The sequence below is a fragment of the Triturus cristatus genome, chromosome 3_1 (genome assembly GCF_964204655.1).
Source record: "Triturus cristatus chromosome 3_1, aTriCri1.1, whole genome shotgun sequence".
Classification (NCBI taxonomy): Eukaryota; Metazoa; Chordata; class Amphibia; order Caudata; family Salamandridae; genus Triturus; species Triturus cristatus.
The window spans coordinates 666715976-666741522 of record NC_140583.1 but is presented as its reverse complement, the minus strand read 5'-3'; the positions used below and the strand labels follow the sequence as shown (position 1 = coordinate 666741522).

Genomic DNA, 25547 nt, shown 5'->3' with positions numbered 1-25547 from the left:
GAAATTAGGCTTACACACATAAGTGAGGTATGATTTTTATCAGGAGACTTGAGGGAATGCTGGGTGGAAGGGAGTTTGTGGCTCTCTGCAGATTCCACAATTTTCCATCACTGAAACGTGAGGAAAATTGTGGTTTTTTTAGCCGAAGTTTAAGGTTTGTAAGGGATTCTAGGTAAAAAAAAATCCTGGTGAGAGCACTACAAAGCTAAGCGTGTCATTTTCTCCTGCTTAATAAATAATGTTAACACTCACAGTACTGCACATGAACATCAACTGTAATAGTCCCACATACATTGAGAAATTTAATAAAACAATCACTGACTCGAATTTCTTTCCATATTTATTGTGATAAATGGTAAGTATGAGTCCAGACAACCAATAACTTTGAGTCTCTTCTGCTCTAGGTAATGAGTATTCAAACCAAGCATGCTCTCTGAGAGCTTGAGTCTTCAGTGAGGATCAACATTTCGGTCCTACAGTCTGCAGGTGAGGGGACAGATAAGTGCAAAGTGAGCTACCAGAGAGGGCTGCCTTCCAACACCTTTAATTGCTGAGGGTATCATGACCTCTGTGTAACTCTTTTGAGGCCTGAGGGGTTGTTTCATGGGTGCAATTACAATAAATAAATAGAAAATATATTCTTTTGAAATCTGTCATCTATTAGAAATATTTCTTACTTTAAAATCATTATACAGTACTTTACATCTTATTCCGAAAAAGTACCAGCTGTTTCGGTAATGGGAAAAGGCCAGCATTGAACTTATTGAAAAGAGTTCAAATTCTTATACCTGCACTTGTTTATGCTATTCCATTAGCTATGTGCCATTTGTCATAGTCACTAAATGGATCATATTTGTTTTATAACACATCAACTTTCTGATTCATTTGGCAACCATGTCATTAAATGATCAAATCTATATGTGCTACACTGTAAATTAGTCTGTGCATTTCCAATCTGAAACATTCAGAGCAGTTTCTTCAGGATTAAACATTGATTGGTTGTAATAGACTAGATTAGCAATCAGAAAGCAGGTAATATTTTCATTGACACATAAGCAGTCTCTTTGAGGGTAAATTGCATGCTTTCAATTTCACCTGCAAGCTCCAAATCTTTTGTTGTTCAAAGCCTCTAAAACAAACCCCAAGAGGTGGCCTATGGAATTCTGTCATAACTATGCATTTTTATCAGTAATTCAATTCTCTCATTTCACCATTTAGATAATTGGAAACAGCCATTTGCATGTTACACTACGATGTCCAAAAGTCTGAAAAATATTGACTCTCTTCCCAAGTGCCAAATGATGTTTGTTGGAAATGGTATAGAAAGCACCGGATCACAAATAGCTTGAATGCGTATAGGAGAGACACTTTTCACCAGTGAGTGACATACTCACATAAAGACAACACATTTAGAGGACTGTTACAAAAGTGACTACCGCCAATTAAAAAGAAACAAAACCTGGGAAAACACTTACAGTAACATTGAGCTAATGCAGGAGGCCACATGAGAGAACACCACACAGGAATAATGTGAATGTAAGTGGAGCACTTATATAAGAAAAATAGGGCACACAAACATTAAACACAAACACTGCTAAGAAAGATATTTCTCCTTGTCATGTCTCCTGAGGAATACCTTAAGTCGCATGCAATTAGCTGGCATCCTCCTTTCCAGGCCATTGGACAAAGTTTGCACATGAACAATGGGATTTAGAATTTCAACTTAAAAAAACTTTAAAAAACTACTGTGCCATGCAAGAATTGTTTCGCAGTCTGGAAGATGTGACAGATGAAAATTGTTGTGATGCAGGCAGGTTAGGAAACAGAGACCGATTGCTATTGCCCTCTGTGGCAGTGGCTTGTGGTCAACGGCTTTGTCCACCAGTTTATTCTCCATTTTCTCTACAGTTGGCCTCTTCTCTTAATGCCTCACCTGGATGGGGGCTAAATGTAAATGTAGGGATTTTCGGTTTGTGTGGAAAAGCTGCGTGAAAAATGTAGTAGTATAGGATTAAAAAGGCACACCCTGCACTCAAATAAAGAAACTGAAGTCTCCACTTTGATGATTAATTTGTTACTGGGAATAGGAGGAGAGTAGGGTGTAGACCTAGTATGCTGCAATAGTGGAAGTTGTGGCATTGCTAAATCATAGACTGCCTGATTAAACCATAAGACACTGAGTGGGTAATGAGATTCTACTTAGGCTAGAGGGAAGTCTCCATGTGCACTAAAACATTCACCCATGCTGCATATCATTGTTCATTCCTTGGAACCACAGCACTTTCAAAATCCCTTAAAGTTCTCTTAAAATAATTGATGACTATATCTGACCTCTAAGTTTTAAAAGATAATTTGGCTGCAGTATGAACATGGTTTTGTGTGTTAAAGGACTATGTTTTGCTACTTTTTAACTTTAAAATGTTAGGGCTCTTAGAAAGCAGAAGCGAAGAAGGCAGAGAGCTTTGTTGCAAATTCTTAGCAACAAAATAATTTTAGCGAATGCTTTTTGCTTACCTCAAAGTGGCAAGACAATCCAGGACCCTATAGGAGCACAGCTTGACCAGCTGTAGGCCCTACGTGTGCCACATTTGGCATAGCTCCATTACCTGGGTATTGGTGGGGAAGGGAGCTACAGCATTGGTGGGGGAAGGGAGCTACAGGGTACACACCTAAGTTAGTCCTCGCATTTCCTGACTTTGGAGGTTTTACTTGTAACCTGGGCATCACTAACTGTAGTCATATTTTTTAAAAATATGTTTGTATTCATTACTTGTCATATGCAAGTACATATTGTGCTATAATAGCTACTGAAACAATATGGGGATCCTATTATGTTTGAATGGCTTTCAGTGGGTATATGTGGGGTTCTGCAGATGTGTGATAAGGTGTGATATGTGTTTATAGTGAACTACAAATGTCTTATCTGTAGTCTAATGATATATTTAGGCCCAGATTGACTAAGGCCCTGTGCCCGCATACAGAACTACTAAGAATGACTAAAATAGCACCGTAGATGCTCTGCGTGCTATACTCTATGAGGATTTTAAATAATATTTCCGGAATGCACAGGAGTATATAATTTGAAGGTTCTGTGAATAAGTGTAATTAACCATTTCATTCTATAGGTTAATTGAACTTTGTAAAGGGTGAAGAAATTAATTGATAAGTCATTATTTAAATACAGCTTACTAGAGATTGCTACAGGCGTACTTTGGTTTATATTCTACATGTATCCAATACTTTCTAAGCTGCTGAGATGTATTTAGGAATGTTTTCCGGGTTGCCCATGCACAGATGTCCTTAATTCTATGTGCAGTTATTTCAGGCTCCACCTAGAAACCGATCTTTTTGTGGGCAGCATATTTCTAGCATCACTATCGAAACACCGCCCTCTTACATCTGGGTTAAACATAACCATCAGTGATACTGATCCTTTCATCTTCACGGCTCCTATGGAAGGATAGTTTGTCAGAAACTCCATTTTAGAAAGGCTGCTCTCTAGGTTACTGAAAAGTGCCTTAGTGCTTCTACTAATGAAGAAGGGAGTACTTCACTTGCCTTGATGGCAAAATATTGGCCTAACTTTACTTTTTGGGGAAAAAGACAATGGAGAGGACCAGTCACCCAGTCTAAGACGTGTCTTGTTAGATCACTAGGACTAATTTGAATCTGCTCTGGCCTGTGTTTTAGATAAGTACACTAGAAACCCATCAGTTACTCTGCATCATGTCAACCACCATTGTCATGACTGATCCTGGAGTGGTGATGTCTAGACACCTTCTGGAGATTTAACACTTTGTTTTAGGTAGGTTTTCTTTTTACAAATGGTCTTATGCTCTGGTGTTGTGGGTATGAGGCCTGCATCTCTAAGGATTCCAGGAAACTGTGATTTGTTTCCCAAATCAGAGATGTCAATAATAGTAATGGTCTACTGCGAGGGTACTCTTGCGACACAATGATAGTATTGCTCATGCGGGCCTTTTAAATGGTTAGTAAATTGATGTTGTCTACTGCATCACATTGTGTCGCACAAGCTCGTAAGCAAAGCTTGAGTATATAAGAGTCTTAGTATCTTATCTGGATGCTTGACTGCAGTGGTAAGTTGTACAGGCAAGTGTTTGAAGATTAGACACAACAAAACAAAATCGTTGATAGTTGGTTGGAGCCGCAAGTATGTTGCATCGCGGAAGTGTATGCTCCTATTAAAATGTGAGTTCTGGTGCTTCCTTTAACAGGAGTTTATAACTTTGTGGTACGCCTCTATCATAACCTTTTTTGAAAGGCCAAAAAAAGACAACAGTTCTGATCGTTTTTGCATATAAGAAATGGGACTATTCCAGGTCCAAGCCTTTTTCCTCATGGTATGTCTTTATTATAGGAATGTTCTGTATGCAGAGATGTCCTTGTGTCGGGTGGCCCTAGTGCTGTTAGGATTTTCATAATTTCAGCACATTGCTCCCATTTTCACTAATGCGCACTCACATTCTGATATTTGGAGCCAATCTTAGATAATGCTGTTCTTTTCAGTAGAAGGTCTGAGCAGTTCGGTCTTCAGTGCTAGCCTCGGTGTCTTTCTCCCTTATTAGCTCACAAATATGGCTTGTTTCATTGGGGTGTCAAAGATTCTGAGTACAGCTCTTGCAGAAGGAAGCCACCTCCATCACATCCCCACAGAGTGCAGCTTCTGTAGAGGTAAACAATCTTCAACACACCCTACAGATTGGAGCTCCTGCCATGGAAACAAACTCCATCACAGCACTGCCAGGTGCAGCTCGTGTGGAGGTAAACAATCTCCATCACAGCCCTGCCAGGTGCAGCTCCTGTGGAGGTAAACAATCTTCAACACACCCCTACAGATTGAAGCTCCTGCCATGGAAACAAACTCCATCACAGCCCTGCCAGGTGCAGCTCGTGTGGAGGTAAACAATCTCCATCACAGCCCTGCCAAGTGCAGCTCATGTCGAGGTAAACAACTTCCATCACATCCCTACAGATTGAAGCTCCTGTCACGGAAAACAAACTCCATCACAGCCCTGCCAAGTGCAGCTCATGTCGAGGTAAACCTCCTCACATCCCTACTGAGTGCAGCTCCTGTGGAGGTAAACAATCACCATCGGTCCCTACAGAGTACAGTGTCGTTCTGTGCAAGGGTTAGCTGCACCTTTTCTAGGTTTGGGCTTTCTGTTGGTGTTTTTAGATGATGTTGTTGTATCCTGCTCAATCTCCATCCTAATGCTACTCTCTTGACGATGGGCTCTGTGTGTGTGTGTGGGTGTCCACCTCAAAGAAACAAATTGAAGGATGATGGATCACAAGTTTGATGCATTGTATACAACAGACACAAAACAGAAGATTTTGTAAATGCATACTAAGCCTTCTCATATACACTACATATGGTAAATAGGATTCGATAAGGGCCAGGTTTTATAAACCGTGTTTACTACTCCCAATGCAAGGGGGAAAGAGTCCAACAGAAAAACACTCGGTGTTTATAGTGTGGTAGAGAAGCTCTACGCAATCTTTAAGAGATGTGCAAGACTTCATAGTAATGACACAATAGCGAATGAGGAGTGCACTGTAGAGTCAGTGCATAATACAATTTCACAACTAACCACAGATCATTGTCGAGCCACATTTGTCCTAAATCTGCCAGGCTACGCTTGGAGACAGCACCTACCATCGCCCCAGGGTATCAGCAATGCTTTCTGTCTCACGTCCACCACAGCCATGTACACCAATATACATATATTTACAATGCACAACACAAGAACACTGTGTAAAGGAAGCTGACTGGGTCTGCCAAGTGCAGGCCCAGTATATCTGGCCCAGTCTACTAGGCCTGGTCGGCGTCAGAGAAAAAAAAAAGATTCTGCTACAGCAGAACAACTCCAAGGCCAAGGAAGTCCACTTGAGTCATGAAGTCTGAGCCAGAAGAAAAGTCTTACTGGGGCAGGCAAACTCGAAGAAAAACAGTTGCGTCAGCCCCCACGTGAAAAATCTCAGAAACTGGCACAGTCTGGAGTTGTCAGGCTCAGACAAACTGACACTTTTTGCCCCAAATAATCAGACTATGAAAATATGGGGCAGTCCTCCTGGAACTGGTGGAACGGGGCCTAGTTTACCACAGACCGGAAGGCCTAGGGCTCCCTCCGCGTGGGCATAGTTTATAGTCCTTCCTGCGGCTTGCAGTGGTAACTGGACGAGCCTGCGGGCTCATTTTCACAACGCCTTTATCTTCACCACGGGGATCGGGACAGCTTGGAATATCTTAATGGCATCCATGTCGGTGAGAAGCTTACTCCAAGTGGGCCGGAAGTTTCCTTTGAATCCAACAAAAGCCATTTTCTCTGAAAACGAGAAATATATCACGTTGATTGTTTGATTAATTAAAAAAGCACTATATAAATTTATAAAAGGCACATGTAATAGGACAAATGTACATCAATTATACGGTAAAGCATAAACACATGTGGTCATTTTACAGGTAAGGAATTCATCATTTAAGAATTAAGCTTGTCATCATGATGTATCTCTCATTAAAACCAAGTCCAAAATTCTGACTTCCCCGGCATCTGGAAAAGTGAAATCATATTAAGCAATTTCACTATTGTACATATCGGACTTGTACCCTTTTTGATAATAGTTCTGCAATTTTCCGCTGCAGGGTTACTAACGTCTAGATGCAGGAGTCCAATTTCTTTTTTACCATTAGTATGAATTTTACAAAATCAGAGTTCAAAAGTATATGTGTTGATTTTAGAAATCTTATAAACGCTTGTCTAGAGGACTGAATTCCACATGTGTTAAAGTGGTTTTAAGTGTCCCCTTTCTTTCTTCCTTCAAGTCAGGGCATACGCAAAGGAGACGGATGATTATTCCTTCTATGCATAAACGGCAGTGAGTCAGTTCAGTTGTGCGCTGCCATGGCATTGCGTGGGAAGAAGGCCAAATTGGGCTTTTATAAAGATGTTCTTGGATTTTGTGGACAAAATTGTTTCTAAATAGGTGTGTGGTCTGGCCACTTTGTACTCGTTCATGATCATCCATGCATCCCGTCTTTTTGCGAGGGATTCTCTGTCTTTCAACATCGATAGTCATTTTGTTATTTTGATAATAATGTTTTTAAAGACTCTGATGTTATCAGCATATCCGAAATTTAGTGCGCTGAGTACTCATATAAGACTATTTGTGAGTACTTCCTGAACTGTGTCTTTATGTTTATTGGTATTTCTTGGTATTTCTTGCCATAGCAGTTGGCACATTGGGTTTGTTGTGTTTGTTTTTATTTTTTTCCGCACCTTTATGAATTGGCCTTTCCGAGCAACAATCTGGTTAGATAACCTAAATTCTAGCCTAATTTGGGCTGGTGATGCGTTACATGGGAGTCAGAACAGTGACTTAAAAGTTCTAGTAAGAGCATTATTTGCTGTTGTAGAGTCCATTCTGCACAGTGCTTCACTGCACTCGGCAGTAGTTTTGCATTTATTTCTTTAAAGAGTGGAAGATAACTGGGTCCCCCGAGGGACCTCTGCAGAGATTGAAAAGCTGCAGGTAAGGTGTTTCCTCTCCTTTGCAAGTCTAGCTTGCGTGGTTGAAATGATCCCTTATTGTCAAACAATACTCCCAGGTACTTGTGAGTTCTCACTTGGTCCAGTTGGCGATTTTGGAGGTACTATTTCTGTTTTAATTGTGTAGCTGACTTGTTGTGAATTTCCATTACATTGGTCTTGGCATTGTTAATTACCATGCCATTTACCAAGGAGTCCTTTGATATTCTGTCGATAAGACGCTGTAGACCTATCTTTGTTTTGATTAAGAATATAACGTAGTCAGCGAACAATACATTCAATAGATGTCTTCCTGTTAGTTTGGGGGGGGGGGGGGGGGGGGGGCTAAGCATTCACACCATACAGGGTTTCTGTTAAATCAGATAAAACAAATTAAATAGATGTGGTGCAAGGACACACTCTTGTTTTAGTCCCGCAGAGGTGGTGTTTTTCTTGATAGGAACGAACAAATCGCCTATTCGAACTCTAGCCCAGGCATTGGAGTATAGTGATTAATTGCTTTTAGAAGACAACATGGTATTTGTTGTTTATTTAAGGTAAACATTACTTTAAGAGGCTAAGTAGCGAGAAAGCTTTACATGTAAAAATGTCATATATTCTTCACTCAATATGTTCTCAGTTTCCCAAGTAAGTTGGGCAGAACACTGATCAACGTAAGACCGAGGGCTCTGCCAATGTACCTATAAGAAGTGCATTGAGGGCCCTTTTGACAGTGATATTTGACATGGAAATAATAAGGGTCCACTTTGTGCATTCTATTGAAACGTGAAATATTCATAGAGCCACATAAGAGACTCTGCATTTTGTTTTACTGAAAACTGTGTAAAATAATGGTTCACCCCCTACTTATAAGGATCACTGGAGACCTTTCCTTGGGCCCGTCGAACATGTATAAAAACATACACCTGCCGACGTCACTAGTGCATTGAACTATTTTGCATTGTATGGTATTTTATTGCATTGTATTGGTATCTGAAGGGCACCTTCCTGACCACTTGCAAGGATTAACATGCTTTCCTGGGTAGTCTGATGCATTATTTATCCAGCACTTCATATCCCTGGTGACATTGTTAAGCGCTCCAATTTGCACTGGGCTCCAGGAGTGCATGAGTGAAAGAAAGGGTGTTGTTTGTGGTTTGCTGTGTACGGTTGTGAGTGACTTTGCAGGTACAGCATGTGCTGAGTGTGCCAGTACATAAACATGGGTGTTGCAGAGAGTGCAGAACAGATGCAGTCATTCATGCAATTACTAACCATCTTTTGGGCCAGCGGTACCATACGTGGCAACTCCAATCAAGGGGGTTCATTGTGGTATATAGAGCTCACCCATTAGCAACAAGTAGAGACAAACCATCAGAGGCACTGTACAATCAGAGAATATTATATGTGGTCTAAACAGAAGCAAGAAAGGAGCAATATAATGGAAGCGCGGTTATACAACCAGGGAGTATGATAGGGGGTCAACCCAGGAGCGTCAGAAAGCAACTCATTGGAGGCACTCTTAACCACCAAGGAACATTAGAAGGTGTCTACCCAGGAGCAACAAAAGAACAACCAAAGAGCACCCCGTTGGAGGCCCAGTTAAATCATATGCGAATATTGTATTGAGTCTGCCCATCTGCCCAGGTGCAACGTCAGTGTAACTAATTGAAGGCATCGCTAACGCAGCAAGCAGCAGTTTATGGAGGCTTCTCAGGAGCTCCTGAGGACCAATCCTTTGGAGGCAATGGTAAACCACCAAGAAGTGGAGTCTATCCAGGAGATACAGTGAATCAACAGAGGAGCTTCCCCCTAGAACCACTGTACAAATAGATAGAGTCCACCCAGGAGCAACAGAGGAGCAACCAATCAAGTGTATTATTAAACAACCAGGTAATATTATAAGAAGTGTATTGAGGAGCGACAAAGCTACAAGCCATTGGGGGAATTGATAAACCAATAAGGATTACTCAGCAGTGACAGGGGAACAACCCATTTGTGGCACAATTATATGGCCAGGCATTAATATGTGGAGTCTATCCAGGAGCAACAGAGGAGCAAGAGAGACATAACCCACTAGAGGCAATTCTAAACCACCAGGAAGAATCATGTTCAGCCTGCTCAGGAGCGGAAGAGGAACCACCCACTGGAGGCAGTGCAACACTATTAGGGAGTAATTTATGAAGTTCATCGAGGAGGGATGGAGGAGCAACTCGCTGGATCCATTTTAAAACTACCAAGGAGCAATAGTGGATGTCTATCGAAAAGCAACAGAGAAGCAACATAAGATTAACTAATTGGAGTCACTGTTAAACCACTGGGGAGTATTATATGGAGTATACCCAAGAGCGATATAGGTTAGTCGGCATCTATCCCGGGATGACAGGGGAGCCACCCACTGGAAGTAATGTTAATCCATTCGGTAATATTATACGAATCTACTCAGGAAGGTTACAAGAACAGTCCAGTGGACGCAGTGTTATGCTAGCAGCAGGTAGTTATGAAATGTACCTAAGAGCGACATAAGAGAAACAGAAGCGACATCCATTGGAGGCACTGTTAAGCCACCAAGGAGTATCTTATGGAGTCTACCTAGGGGCAACAGAGAAGCAACAGAAGAGGCACTCACTGGAGGCACTGATAAAACACATATAGAATTATAGACGAGTAACAGATACTTACAATATGTTTTTCAGCCAGTGGTTTTGAGTGACATGAAATAGACAATGAGAGCGAAGCTCGAGTTGTCTATGTTGCCACTCTGAACCCAGAGGTGAAAAACATCCCCGTAATTCACTTTTTACCCATCTATAATTTTATGTTATGTAGGGCCCCTAAAATCATCTGCTCCTGTTTTTAACTGCTATACAGTGGCAGAGGAGTAATGGGGGACCCATACATAACATGGCCTCTGTTAGATATCCATGGTCCAAAGGTAACAAAATAAAAAATGCCTTACCTACCATCCCTGACCAACCCCTAGCACCTTCCCTTCCTTTTGTCTCCCTCCTGAAGCTGTGCTTTCTGTCAAAGTAGACAACCAGCGCTGCACTGAAAGCCTCACGGAGGATCCTATCAGCCTGGCCTGGTCGGCCTCAATGACGTAACAACAGTGTTGCCACATCTTAGCAGTGCGTTGACAGGTTTAGAAACTGAAATGAACAATAGAGTCTCTCTATGAGAGCTATAAATAACAAAGGAATAATGTGTAGAGTCTACAAAGTATAGACACAATGCATTGCTAAACAGCTAGGGAGTAATATTTGGACTTTTCCCAGCCACAACAGAGGAAGAACAGAAGAGCCACTCATTTGATGCTCGGTAAAAGTCACCTATGAGTATTATATGGAGTTTATCCAGGAGCAACAGAGAAGCCACCCACTGGAGGCACTGTTAAACCTCCAATGAGTGTTAGAGTGCACGCGGGTGCAACAGATGAGCCACAACCACCTGTTGGAGGCAGTATTAAACCACAAGGGAATATTACATAGAATGTATCAGCATTCAATGCAAGGGTAACCCATTTGGGAAATCCTTCCGTTTTACGAGGAACATCTGTATTAGTGCCATGCAACGGTTATTATACTTTGCAGAACCAACTTGGGAGTGACTCATTCTATGATCCTTCTAGTATTCGGGTATACTGTAAATCCTGAATGACAACACAAGGATTTATCAGCCCTGATGAAGTCCTCCACAGAATGAAACACGTTGGCTGGGAATGAATAACAATAAAACTCTTTTGGAAACTACATGCCGCTTCATGATGGACTGAAAAGTAAAAAAACTATTTGTTCATTCAATGAGGATGAACGTTTGATCTATTGAAATTTCAGTAAACTCCATGTGCTAATATAGCGTTCCCTTTTATATATAGATTTTAGTTTCAATGATTGCCGAGCAGTGGAATTGAAAGAGGTTGGGTGCCAAGTTTCCACATAGAAGCACTGACACCAGTGCGACCTTTTAGGGCCAACACTGCTCTTATTCTTGTGAATGCAACCCATTAGGGGCACTGGTAAACCAGCATATAGTGGTGTCTAGAGCCTACCCATAGAATGCACTTTTAAACCAGCAGAAATCCAAATGTGGTGGCTACCAATAAGTGACAGAGGAGCAACACAAGAGCCACTAATTGGAGGCATGGCAAAAAACACAAGGGACATTTTCAGGAGGCTTCTGGGGAGAGAAAGGAGAGGCATCCATTGGAGGTACTGTTAACCCATCAGGAACTAATATATGGACTGTACCCAAGAGCAACACAGGTTTAATCAATTGGAGGCACTCTTAAACCAACAAATCCATTGAGGTTTGACCAGGTCTAATTGATTTCCAAAGGTGTTATTAAAAATAATTTACATTAAGTCACTAAAACACAATCAACTTTGAGATTGAAATTTTGGGCTCTGGGCTATCAAATTAAATGTTTGCATTGGTGGTCAGGAGTGTAACAAATGTGAATATTGTATTTTAAACTATATTTCATCTTGGTATCCATGGTAGGCTCATGTACTTACCTTTAATTACTAGGTGTACTAGTGCTTTAATGTGTTGACTATTGTTTTTAATTGCATAATATATATTGCTTTATTAGTAGATCTCTATTGCTTAAATGAGTTGTTTACTCAATATAGATAAAATATCTATTAATCTAAACTGCTCTTCTGCCATGCACACCCTTTGTTGAATGCACAGCTCTCTTCTGTGCAAAGTTCCACTGACAACTTCCTTGCACTGCTCCTCGTCCTGACACAGTCCTCCCTCCAAACGCAGCTCGTGTGTAATGTGTTTCTCTTCCTCCATGCACAGCTGCTACCCTTCCATGAGCTCCCTCTCCATCCACAGCTGGTCCTCCAAGTACAGCTCATGTCCCATGCATAGCCCCCTCCATGAACAGCTCCCACTCCATGCACATATCTCATCTCCCTCTGCATGCATTGCTCCATTTCCATGCACAGCCCACCTCCGTGATTTTCTTCCCTTACATTCACAGCTCTACCTCCATGCACAGCTCCACTTTAACGCACAGCTCACCCTCCTCTTCCGATCGTGTGTTTTCATAATGAGACATACACATACCTTTTAACTTCACATCCTTCTGTGCTCCAAGCTTTTCCAGGACTTTCGTCCATGGTCCTTTTGAGAGGAGTCTTCCCTTGGACACCATCAGGACGATTGAACTATGGGGGGAAAGAAACAGTTTTCAAGCCTGGACTGCAGTATTTACAAAACAAATCAAAAATGTTTACTGAAAAATACATTATTACGTTTTTGACAAGATGTTTACTTTTCATCATCTAAGGTAGAGCCCAAACCTAGACAGAGAAAACCCTGAGGGAGTCCCAACCTAGAACCGCAGCGACCTGGTTGAATAGGATTCTCCCCACAATAAATGCTTCGTGGTCAGAGATCTATAGGATTTGAATGACTCCTACCAGAAACTGAAGGTTTTAATTTCTAGGTGGTGGCTAGGTGTCCGCACGCATGCTCCACCGCACTCACCTGGACCTGTGCTGGGCGCTGCAGCACTAACAATAACATCATGTCCGGCAGGCCATTTACTTCATAGTCTGGCCGAGGAATGTGGTTCACAAGTAATAATAATGGTAGCAGTAATAATAATAATGATGCACACATCCGAAACTGAAATGTCTTTAGTTGCTTGACAAATGGATGTCATCATTACCAAACCTTATGTTACTCATTTTATCGAACCCAGAAGGGTGAAAGGATAAATGGCCCCTACTGGACCTATAGTCTCTGAGTGAGTTCACACATTCAACTTAGTGCAACACGAGGTGACATTCCATATGTCATGCATGGTTTGACACCTCTGATCCGTGAGAAGATTGAAGGCTATACCCTCAATTTGCAGTCTTGTACTGATGATAGATTTATCTCTCTCCAAGTAATAACCTTGACTAGGCCTTGAAGTTGATTCCAAGCTTCTTGCGAGCTGAGCCTTGATGAAAAATCATTGCTCCAGCTGAAAAGGACCTAGAATGAGACCATTATTTTGCTAACTGAACCTTGATCGGCTTTTCAAGGCCTGATGACTCTCTCTTTATATCTGAGGAAGATGTTAAGAGCTCAAAAAGCCCGGTTAAATTTCCATTTCTGTGAGTCCATGTCTTTCTCATCACAGTCCTTATGTATGAGGTTATCTCCATTCATGCAAAACCTAATTAACCAACTAGACTTTTCCTCCCCAATCCAAGATGGCCCTCATCCAAAGGTGACACAAATACCTTGCTTCCTGCGGAGGACATCCTGAGATAATAAAGCCTAGAATGAAATAAGTTGAACAACAGGGAGAGGCGGATGGGAACTGAGGAACACATGGACTCGGAGTTATGAAAATTACCGGTGAGAAACCGGACATTACCTCCTTGTCCATCTTCCTCTCACAGTCCTTACGTATGAGTACGTACCCAAGCCAAGGAACTGATTTTGCAACAAAACAGAACACAAGGCTAGTAAATACAAGAGCTTTTAATGCAATGACCCAAAAACCTTACACTGTCGGAGGACCCACAGAACTCAAAACAGCAGCAGCAAAATCAGAGGACACATCCCCACTCAATTGCAAATGGAAATGGGTTATATACATGTGGGGCAGAGCCCAAGTGGCAGTAAAACAAATGTCACAAATTAAATCCTCCTTATACGCCCCCCAGGAAGCAGCAACACCCCTAGTAGACTTCCCATGGCAAGATGGTGGGACAGATTGGCCAGCCAAGGAACAGGAATGAGAAATTGCCAACTTTATCCAATGGGACAAGGTAGAGAGAGAAGGCTTGAGGCTCCTCTTCCCCAAACCATGGGAGACAAACAAAGCTTCAGATTTGTGAAATGAAGCTGTGTGCTGCAAATATACAGTAAGAGCACAATGTACATCAAGAGAATTAAAACACACCACTTCCTCAGACAGAGGAGTAGCACAAAACAATACAATATCAGCATCCAAGTGAAATAAGGAAACCACCTTAGGAACAAAGTTCGATCCGGGAGGCAACACCACCTTGTCTGGAAAAAACGAAGGAACGGAGAGGAGCACAGCAATGCTACAATCTCTCCCAAACATCTCCCAGAAGAAATGGCCAACAGAAGCACAACTTTGTCCGACAGAAACTTGAAGTCAGTGGACTCCAACGGCTCAAATGGAGCACCCTGCAAACCCAGCAGAACAACAGGCAAATCCCAAATAGGCACCGTGGAATGAACCAAAGGATGCATAAGAAAATAACTCCACAGCAAGCGGACCGCCAGCGGGCAACAGATAAAACGCCGGCCCCACACACAAACTTGAACTGTTGCCCACCAACTATGGAGGGTAGAAACAGCCAACCTCAGCTGAAAACCGTCCTGAAGGAAATCCAAAAATGCCGTAGGCACAAGATGAAGATGAAAAACCCCTGTCCTGACACCAGATAGAAATATTACGCCAATGATGGCCATAAGCCCTAAGGGTAGACAGCTTCCCTTAGACAAATCTTCAGACAAAGGAGAAACAGAGAGGGGCACATACTGTCCTGCCAATTCAGATACGAGCGAACAATCTGATTGTCCCTCTGAACCCACACTGCTGTGTGCAACAACAGGGGGCGGAAAAACAAAAAGGCCTTCAGAACAGCCACCAGCTCTTTCCAATTGGAAGACTGAAGCATCTCCATTTGATTCCATCTTCCCTGTGCAGCAGAATACCTCAAAGTGGCACCCCATCCCATCCCACTGGCATCAGTCATGAGAACCAGCACAGGAAGAGGAACTAAAGAAAACCCCCTGCACATATGAGTGGGGTCCAGCCACACTGGAGATCCCTGCAGTTCTGAGGAGTCACAGGAACCAGAGTCTCGTACTCCTGAGACAACTGGTTCCAATGCCTGAAGAGATAATGAAGAAGGGAATACAGGTGTATTCTCCCCAAGGGACAAGGGCCAATGTAGAAGACATCTTCTCCTGACTGAGCAGCAATGTCCGTGGAGATGCCGAGGGATGAGGAAGGAGAGAGGACAAATGGGAGGAGAGACAAACACAACCCTCCTCCAACACAAAGACCTCACCTAAGTCCATCCTGAGGTGGGCCCCAATGAAGAGGAGCTCTTGGGACAGCAGGATCTGGGACTTCTTCAAGTTGATCAAGGAACCATAGTCCTGCAACAGCGTGGTGAACTTGAGAACCTCCATCTGGGCATTAGCAAAAGAACAAGAGGCAATCAGCCAGACATCCAGATAAGGGAAGAGCTGGACAACCTCAGAACGTAAAATATTCACAAACTGAGCTAAGATTTTGGTGTACACCTGTGGAGCAGATGTCAGTCTGAAGGGCAGGAACTGGAACTGGAACTGGTAATGTTTGCCCTGGATAGCGAACCGGAGTAATTACTATTGTGATGCATGCACCAGGACATGGAGGTAGCCATCCAAGAGATCGTCGGAGGACAGGAACTCACCCTTCCGAAAGAAAGGTAGAATCAGCTGGAGACACCTTCTTGAAAGATACATGAGGCATATATTGATTGACCCCTTGAGGACCAGCACAGGGTGAAACTCCCCTTAGGCCTTCAGCATCAGAAAAAGAAGGGGATAGTAACCATGGGAAATCTCCCCCAGAGCAACTGGAAAGATGGCAGCCTTCTGGAACAGCAACTGAATCCCCTGTAGAAGTTCAGCCAACTTCTCCGGGGAGTGAGGCACAGGAGTCTCGAACAAATGGCGAAGAGGAGTGGTGCTGAAATGTACCCTGTATCCGTCTGAGACCACTTGGTCGGGCTATGCATCTGCAGTCCAAATGTCCTGAAAGTGTTGCAGATGACCCCCCACTAGAAGAAACCTGAAGCAGTTATGCCTTGGGAGGGGTGGAAAAGAATGCCGCAGCCGAAGAGTACTGGGATTTGTCAGCATTAGGGGTGCCCAAGCCACGGACCCTGGCTCGAAAGGGCTGGTGTTGTGCATCCTTACCCCAAGTGGAAAAAGCCAGTTTGAAGCCAAAACCTCTTCTCTTGGTGACTGGGTGAACAGGCGTAACAAGCTTCCTATTTTCAGCTGACTTCTTAATCAGCACCTCCAGATCACTGTCAAACACCTTGGAACCTGTAAAAGGAAGTTTCAGGGGAACTGCCTTCGGAGCCTTCCAGGAGTGCATCCAGATGTTGTGCTGGGCTGCAATGGCAGTGCTCAAAGCTGACGCAGAGATTGTCAAACGTGACATCTGAGAGAAACCCCACCTGCTGCTCCATCAAAGCCAAGAGGGCAGAAAAATCTGCATCCTCCTGCACTTTTTAAGGCAAAGAATCAAAGTTCTTGAGGAGGGACTAGATAGCAAAAGTATAGTAGGCATTAGCACAGACCGCAAAATCGGAAGCCACAAAGGCCCTTTTCACTCCCCCTTCCACTTTCTTATGAACAGCATCAGAGAGCAGAGCATCCTCTGAAATCACAACCCCCTGGGTAGACAACCCAGCCATAATGTTATACATTTTCACAGAGAATGGGAACTCCTCCCCAAACATATCCAGAGGGTGATATTCCAACAAGATACAGGGGAACAACTGTTTTTCAACATCCTTCCATTAGTTCTTCTGCACACAGCGAATGGAAGCAAGCATGGGCAAAGAGTGTTGCTCAGCAAGCTGATGTTGTAAAAAAAGACATCCTCGGCCAGTGCCAGATCAGAATCTGGAAAGCCCAAACTATTCCACACATGTTGCATGATTTCAGCCTGATCTGCGCCCTGCACAAAATGACCCTTAAGATCCTTATCACCCCCTTCATAGAAGGATCCATCCTATGAATCTAGCTGAGGAGCCCCCTCCTGGGCACAAAATGCAGCTTTCACAGCTGCTGCAATGATGGCCTGTCGGTCAGGAGCCGCAGCTACCTCAGCCGCTGGCTCAGTCTTAGGAATCACTCATAATGCAGATGAAAGAATCAGCAAAACAACAGTCAAATAATCCCAAACAAAAGCAGTGAGGCAATACTCAAACCACAGCCAGTACGGCACTGGAAAACATTGCCTGATAAAGCCGGTGGGTTACCAAGACAACACTGGAATCGCCTCAGCACGCTCCCTTGCTGCACCGCGCCAGGTTGAAGCTTCGGACATGCCCACCAGGAAACACAAAGGCACCATGTGAAAAGCAGCAGGCACCTCACGTCTGCAGAGAACACCATAAATAGCGGGCCAATGTTGCAAAAGCGCCGCACGCCAAAGCAATTAGACCGAATGCCAAAAGCAATACCAGATTTGGGGAAGTAAAAATAAAAAGGAAAAAATGACAAAAAGTCCTTGGAGGCCGTCACAGGCTGCCCAGCAAGCCCCAAATGCCCCCGTGTGATCGGGGTCGGATTGGGAACACAATTTGGCCCGGGCACTGACGAAAAAAGTGCCCCACATTAGCAGGGCATGGCCCACATTCATGGGGCGTGCCTTTTCATGAAACACACAAGGAATGTGAGTGGGAGGATATTGTTCTGGGCAGGACACAGGGCCAAGGTGACCATGTCCTACCAGAAGAGCAGCTGAAAAACAGCGAGGCCCCTTTCTATTACACAATTATTTCCCAGCCCTCCAGGGCAGGAGCACCTGAAAAGCAGTGAGGCCCCTTTCTATTACAAAATTATTCCACAGCCCTCCAGTGCAGGTGCACCTGAAAAACAGCGAGGCCCCTTTCTATTACAAAATTATTCCCCAGCCCTCCAGCGCAGGAGCACCTGAAAAACAGCGAGGCTCCTTTCTCCTAAAAAATTATTCCTCAGCCCTCCAGGGCAGAAGCACCTGAAAAACAGCGAGGCCCCTTTCTATTACACAATCATTCCCCAGCCCTCCAGGATAGGAGCACCTGAAAAACCGCGAGGCCCCTTTCTATTACAAAATTATTCCCCAGCTCTCCAGCGCAGGAGCACCTGAAAAACAGCAAGGCTCCTTTCTATTACAAAATTATTCCCCAGCCCTCCAGGTCAGAGGCACCTGAAAAACAGCGAGGCCCCAGCTACTTGTGAATTACTCAGCCCTCCCAAACCTTCACTGCCTCGGGACAATGGCCTGGCAGGAGAGGGGATAAAGTAAAAAACACAGCTGCTGGGCCATCCATGGGGGTGGAGGGGAAGCTAAGGTGAAGATGGTGCCAGTTCCCAACATTACCTAGCCCCCACAGCGAGACTCATTCTTCCTCGCCCACTATGCCCTGAATGGGAAAGGCTGTGGGCGAGGTAATAATGCAAAACCTGGTTCAGGGCTGTGTGGCCCCCAGGGGGGCCGCGGTGAAAATGGCTCACTGGCCTGAGCAACACCTGCTCCCCTGGGAGGCCAATTCTGGCTACAATCACCCCCCCCCAGCCCACCCACCATCAGCGTGATTGCTTGGGAGGGCAGGATGTCAAGGAGAGGCCACAGCTGATCATCGCTGAACAGCCGCACAGCAAGGCTGCTTTCCTCTCCCTGTCCAGTGCTCTCTGTGGACTGGGAAAGGGGGGAAAACGACCCACAGAGGGCACTGAGACACCAATGACGGCCAATGACCGAGTGCCCGCATTACCAATCTGTCCCTGCGTGTGATCACGAACACCCCGCATACAAGCCTGATTATAAAAATTAAACATAAAGACCACTTAAAGCAGGTCCATAAAAACAACAGTAAAGAAAAAGTTACATACCTGTAGCCAAGATGGTAATTGGCTGCAGAAAAAAGAAACCGAAAGCCCTCCCCAGGAAGAGAGGTATTAGATTTTGATGGGGGCTATCTTGGATTGGGGAGGAAAGTCAGGTTTGGTAACTAAGTTCTGCAGGAATCAGAGCCGGACTGGGAACCAAAACCGGCCCTGGCAAAGTGATCGGCCGCCCCCCCCCAGCCCCAACCCCCCTTGCGGGTTGGGGTGACGGCTGAACTGTTTCCAGGGCCAGATTCGGCCGATTTTGTTACAGGGCCGATACTGCAACTATGCTGCAAAAACGTCCCTGTAACAAAAACAGCCCCCAGGGGCCCAAAACCAGCCCCCAACCTGGTGGCCCACCGGGGAAACGCCCTGTGCCCGCAACGGCTAGTCCGGCCCTGGCAGGAATGGAGATAAATTCTTAAGTAGGAACTGTGAGAGGAAGGCAGACGGGGAGGTAATATACACTACCCGAATTAATAATTTTTTTATACTACCCAAGCATTGTTCTTGGCTCCACATACGAAGCTAGCACAGATTCTCCATTCAGCCTGACCGACCCCCAAGCAATAGCGTCAGGTGCCAGAGTCAGTGCACAATTAGACTTACTGTAATGCAGCGGAACCCTATGGTGACTTCTCCAGTTCTTGATTTCTACACTTCATACGTCTTATTCGCTACTTAAACTAAAGAAGTCTGCCTGTGTTTTACAAACCAGGCATGGTTTGCTCTGTCGGCCAGTGTAGGACAGGATTGCCTCTGGGAGGCTTCATCTTATGATTGGTTGCTTAATTGGGGGTGATGATATGTACTGTGCACCTGCCTTTATTTGGCCCACTTTCGAGAAACTTGCAGTCAAAATGAGGACTGAAATTAACTACCTACCTGTCTAAGACAAATCCCATCTTTGGGTCACTTTGAAAAAGCCATTATGGTATCTCTCTTCTTTTCTTTCTACTCCCCTGCCAGTTCACACTATGTCAGATAACCAGTGCCTTGAGGGGTCCTTATTTTACACAGCCACCATTTAAATGTAAACACTCACTCACTTGTGTGCTGTCACACAGACTGAGGAACTTCACATACTCACAACAGGCATTGAAGGTCGATCACCATTGCTCAGGGAGTGGCGGTTTACTTAGGACAACGTTCAGCGGTGGCTCCTTTATAGAGGGGGAGGAGAGTTGTGCCACTGGAAAAAAAAGCTTGAAATATATATTTTCTGTTACCTATTTAAATTAATTTTAGGTAAGGTTTTGTTTGTGCCGCTTACTTTGATGTCATATCCAACGGGCAAGGAGGGGGCATGGCTGCTGTATGTAGAGCAGAGGAGCTCTGTAATTAAACTGCCCATGACAGACTGGCTGGTCTTTGGACTTGGTCAGTCTGTCATGCGCACTTAAGACTTTGGACTACAAATTCACTCTGTCTTGATGGCAGGGGCTGGGCCAGCTAACGCAGCCCTCCATGTCTTCACTGCAGCACTGCATTGCTTTGTCCATCCAAACCCAGTGCAGCTCTCATGCTATTGATATAATAAATATCATAAGAGCTACATTGGCATTGGCTCTTTGCCACAGCAACCTCTAGGCTCGGGTACAATCTGCCGGGGTTCCCTTCCTTCCGGTAGTGAGTGCAGACATATGAACTTAAGAAGTCTGTGCTGAAGTAGATCTGTGTGCTTCTCATCTGTGACGTTGTGGGCTCTAGGTGTCGGTCGTTGTGGCGGGCGCGGGGGTGCACGGAACAGGGATTCTGGCACTGGGCGCAGTCCAGGCACAGACGGGCTTGGCTTAGGCGCAGCGGCCGCCATATATGGGGAGGTGGGAGGGAGTAGCAGCTGGGAGGCGGGAGGCAGGGGCAGCGAATGGGCAGTGAGGGGGCGGGGCCGCAGGGGACGCAGCGGCGGGAACAGGAGCGGCGAGGGAAGGTAAGCGGGCACAATCGGGGGTAAGAGGGGGTACAGAAGGCAAGACAAGTACAGTCAGGCAAGGGGAACAGAAGCAAAACCGGGCAACAGCAGTATGGAGTAGACAACAACAGAGGGCAGGGGGGTACAGAGTCAAAAACGAGCGCAATCAGGGTACAAGGGGTACAGAAGGCAAAACGAGTACAGTCAGGCAAGGGGAACAGAAGCGAAATAAAACGGGCAAGGAGAAGGCAGGCACAGGGGGGATACAGACAGCAGCAGTACAGAGTGAACAACATCAGAATACAAACCTAAGTCCTACCACTGGCCACCAGGGATGAGGTGCAGGTGGTAGCCTGCGGGTGGAGGAGGGCCTCAACTTCAACCAGCAGCGGCAGCTGGGGCAAGGTCAGGAACACAGGTGGCGCTGTAGCGGAGGGGGAGCGACCTACCAGGCAAGGTCAAGGGTCTTGACATTCTGTGATCTGTTGAAGCTTCTGTTGCCTGGCTACTTCCTGGAATCGGTGGGACAAAGGAAAGTCTATCTCTCACACATGGGGGAGGACCCTTGGATGAGTTTCCATGGGACTGCTTATGGGTTGAACTGGGTCTGCACGTGTCTGCATCTGGACAGCTGCAAGACTACCTCGGAGCCACCGCCTAGTCACTCGTGCAACGTCAGGGGTGGAGAACATGCTCTTGCTACCGGGATCAGGAAGTAAGGCAGTTAGACAAATGGTCACTGGTTCTTTCGATCGTCACTCTGTATGGCAAAGGTGCAGAACTCAAGTCGTGTTATTTGATGCTCCAGGGATGGTGGTGATGCACGTGGCTACTGATGGAGTGGCTGCCATGAGACGACTTGTACGACAAGTGGTGATGACTTGCATGGAGTAAGGGTAACTGGAGGATCTTTGCAGTCATGAAACTCGTCGGACACTTGGTGCAGCTCTTCTTATTCGGCATATGTGTAAGCAAACAGGGATTCCCTTTACTTTAAGCAGCCGGTGACAGGTGGCTGGACGGTCACACTATGAAGAATGGGGCAGATACACAGTTTGCGCATGTAGGCGACTTACGTTTACCACTCCCACTGAACTACCTCCTGTGACGTCACCGCACCCTGGTGGCTGGCTTGTATTGGTAGGTGCACTCAAATGATGGTATGAGCACTCATTCTTGTCCCCTTTTGTTGACTTCTCCTGCGCACCTGTTGTCGTTTGCTTTCCTGTGATAGGATTGTCACCCTCCTATCTCTCCACTCCTTTTCTTCTCTGCAAATGTGGCAATGTGCCATGTTCTCTTTTCCTTGGTTCTTGCTTTATGTGTAATGTGGCGTCCGGCCACATGTCTTATTTGTAAATGTTGCAAAATGGCGACAGGCCACGCAATGCATGTCTTTTCTACACATGCTCTGAAAGTGGCGACAGGCCACGCAATGCATGTCTTTTCTACACATGCTCTGAAAAGTGGTGACAGGCCACGCAATGCATGTCTTTTCTACACATGCTCTGGAAAATGGCGACAGGCCACGCAATGCATGTTTTTTCTACACATGCTCTGAAAGTGGTGACAGCCCACGCATTCTCACAGGGGCCTCCTGCTCACTCCGTCGTGTCCTTTGGACTATGCATCTTCTCCCGTCACAGACCACTCGCCGGGTCCGGTCCTGTCTAAATGACTGGGGTCTTCGCAGGTGTGTCAGCCATTTTATGGGCGGCAGTGGAGGTAGGTGTGGTTTGATGGATCCTTCTGCAACACCTTCCATACCCTTCTCCTCGACAAGGTACTCTGGCTGCAACTCAGGATCGCTGTGGGAGGTCAAAATCTTCTCTCTTTTTGCAGTTGTGGCAGCTTGCTACTGGGAGTGTGGGAATCTCCTCATGCCTGTAATGGACAGATGCACACCACAGTCTGGAGGCAGTGTTGGAGGCGCACTCTGAATAATCTCTGGCCCACTCCAGGGCAGTGCAAGTGCAGGTAGGTTGAACACAATCTCTCTCCTTCCTGCACTTGGGCCACACAGAGCCCCTCTCTCCCCTGGGATATCCTTGGTGCTTTGCTTCTTTGATGGCGGGTAACCTCCCTTACGTCTCCTCTTTGCTTTGTCCCTGCTCTGGCAGTGCTGGAGCTAGTAGCTAGCTCTTGAGTGTGCCCTCTGTTGGCTTGCTGTATGCCTGCTTTTCCTTGCAGTGGTGGCCACTCCACTTGCCACGAGGGGTTTACTTACTCCTCTCTCTTTTATGAGAACGTCAGCCAGATTCCCTTTACTGCAATGGCCGTTGCAGTGTTGACTATTCACCAGGGTGGCGAGCAAGTATTGATTCCCTCATCAGAGCTTGTCACTGTTATGTGGCCTCTTTTTTCAGGCCACTGCACTTTCAGCTTTCCCAGGGTAACTAAGTCTCTGGCTGCAGGCATTGGCAGTGGCACTTGCTGGGTTTAACATGTCTGTGTCCAACTGTTGTTGCTCTCTCTGTTGACTAGGGCAGCGTTGCTGACGCTGTGGGGTTATGTTGCCCCTCACAGGCACTGAAAATGATCGTTCTGTGACTTGTGCTGCTGTACAGTCTCTTTTCTTCTTGGGCTTCTCTGCTTGGGTATCCAGTCTTTCTTCTCTTCAAACTGGCAGGCAAATTATAGGGTGTGTGTGCGGCGCAGTTCTCATCCACAGATCCTGTGCTGGGGTAGTGTATGTGAATGCAGAAGTGCTCCCTTCATGTACTCTTTGTGCATCTCTCTCCACAGGGGTTCTTTGTCTCTCCCCTTCAAACCTTGGCAGCCCACCAGGGGTGTGTGGTGCTTTCACTCTTATGGTTTGGGTTTGACTCACTGCTCTGGGGATGGTTTTGGGGCAGTGCCACTTCTCATCCCAGCAGGATGGCTGTTGTGGGGAATGACCAGTTTTCCTTTTCTCTGCACTTCATGATAGGCAATGCTCTTGTCTTCCTCTTGGAGGGCTCTGGTTGCAGTGGCTCTTTGGTATGGGCAATGAGACATGCTCTGCAGGCTTGCAGTGCTACTGGTGTACTTTAGGGATAAATTGCTGTTCTTTATTTATTCCTATTCTTTTCTGGCCAGTTCACTTATGGCTCTGGGTACGTTAGCCCTTCACTGCTGTGTAGTGTGTTTAGCTTGTGAGCAGTGGTGATCCTTTCTTAACAATCTTTTTGTTTTGAAAACGTCTCTGCCTGGTAATTAGCATTTAAAAGGCTGGGATGGCATCTTCTGACACAGCTGAAAGCTGGCTCTGCTGCATTCGAGAAACATTGAATCATAATGGTTTCTCTGGCACCCTCTGGTGGCATTTCCTGGCATTGCATTGGTTCGTTTACGGAGGTGAACAGACTGTATTTATTGCCTTCAGGCGGCCTGGCTGCTCGGGCGGCGGTGCATGGTGCACTCAGCGCTCTTTACACTCTTCTAGACAAGGGTACCTGCCCTCATTATCCTCCGCTACTCCTCAAAGAGGCATAAGTTTTGATGTTTAGCCTTTTAGCCAGTCTTTCTCCAGCTGAATGGTGATTTACTATTCTATGAAACCAACTTTGTGTTTACGCTCGCTGTGCTTCGCTGATGCTTTGAAACAGTGTCCCTTACTCGTCACTGCTTCGTACCGTCAGCACCTTGGGTGTGTGGCAAACACAGGTGAGCTTCTGCTGGGACAGGTAGTCATTCTGTTTTCACTTCCATTGACACACCGATCGGCAGCATGCAGTGGCGGCAAACGGACCCCAGGGGGGCATACGGCGCTCTCTCGGACAGTATCAGCTTTCCTCAACAGCCACGGCCCTCGTCGTAAAGCAAGAGACAAGAATGCGTTCAGGATGAACCGGTACTAGGTGAGTTTAAGCAGAGAGTGTGTTTCAACTTTGACTTTGTTTTATTTCACCCTGGTTGCTCAGGCACATGGCAGCATGTAAGTGCCACATCCGGGCTTGCCTAGCTCTCGCAGCAATGTTACAGGTCCCGCTGACGCTGCGGGACACCCGTCGCTGGAGATGCATGCAGGCCTCTGTGCAGAGCCGACGCGGCGCACTTCGTGCCCGTGGTGGGCTACATATGAGTTCTGCGGAACGGCTTCAAACCTTTTTTCTGCTGGCGGACAGTCGCAAGCGGCGGCTGGCGCACTTGTCAGCCCGTCTCGTATCAGGCCAGTGCTGGCACTGTGATAGCGGCCTAGGAGGCAGGCCAGTCTTAGGCGTAGGGGTAGTGGTGTCAGCAGGGAGGCATCAGTGGACACGCCCTCTCATGCTGCCTCCTTCCTCGAGGGGGGGACGACGACGACGTATAACGCAGGGCTGACATTGCCGTTGCGGGCCTCTCTCAGTGCTTGCATGGCATCAACCCTGGTGGCAGGGTTATGGACCTTTGTAATGTTGGGCGCTAGGCCCTCATGCTGGGTAAAGGACTGACGCAGGACACATGGTTGGGGTAGT

General features: G+C 45.7%; 1 protein-coding gene across 1 annotated transcript in view; it reads right to left on the bottom strand.

Annotated features, from left to right (window-relative positions):
- Nucleotides 1–329: 329 nt before the first annotated feature.
- The window catches only part of CEMIP (cell migration inducing hyaluronidase 1), a 908751-nt gene continuing 883533 nt past the window's right edge, over nt 330–25547 (bottom strand). Inside the window, exons 28-29 of the mRNA XM_085644720.1 lie at nt 12627–12727; nt 330–6347 (exon numbers count right to left, since the gene is read on the bottom strand). Coding sequence (XP_085500846.1) covers nt 6220–6347; nt 12627–12727 — 229 coding nt within the window. The 3' untranslated portion in view covers nt 330–6219. The remainder of the gene's footprint in view (nt 6348–12626; nt 12728–25547) is intronic.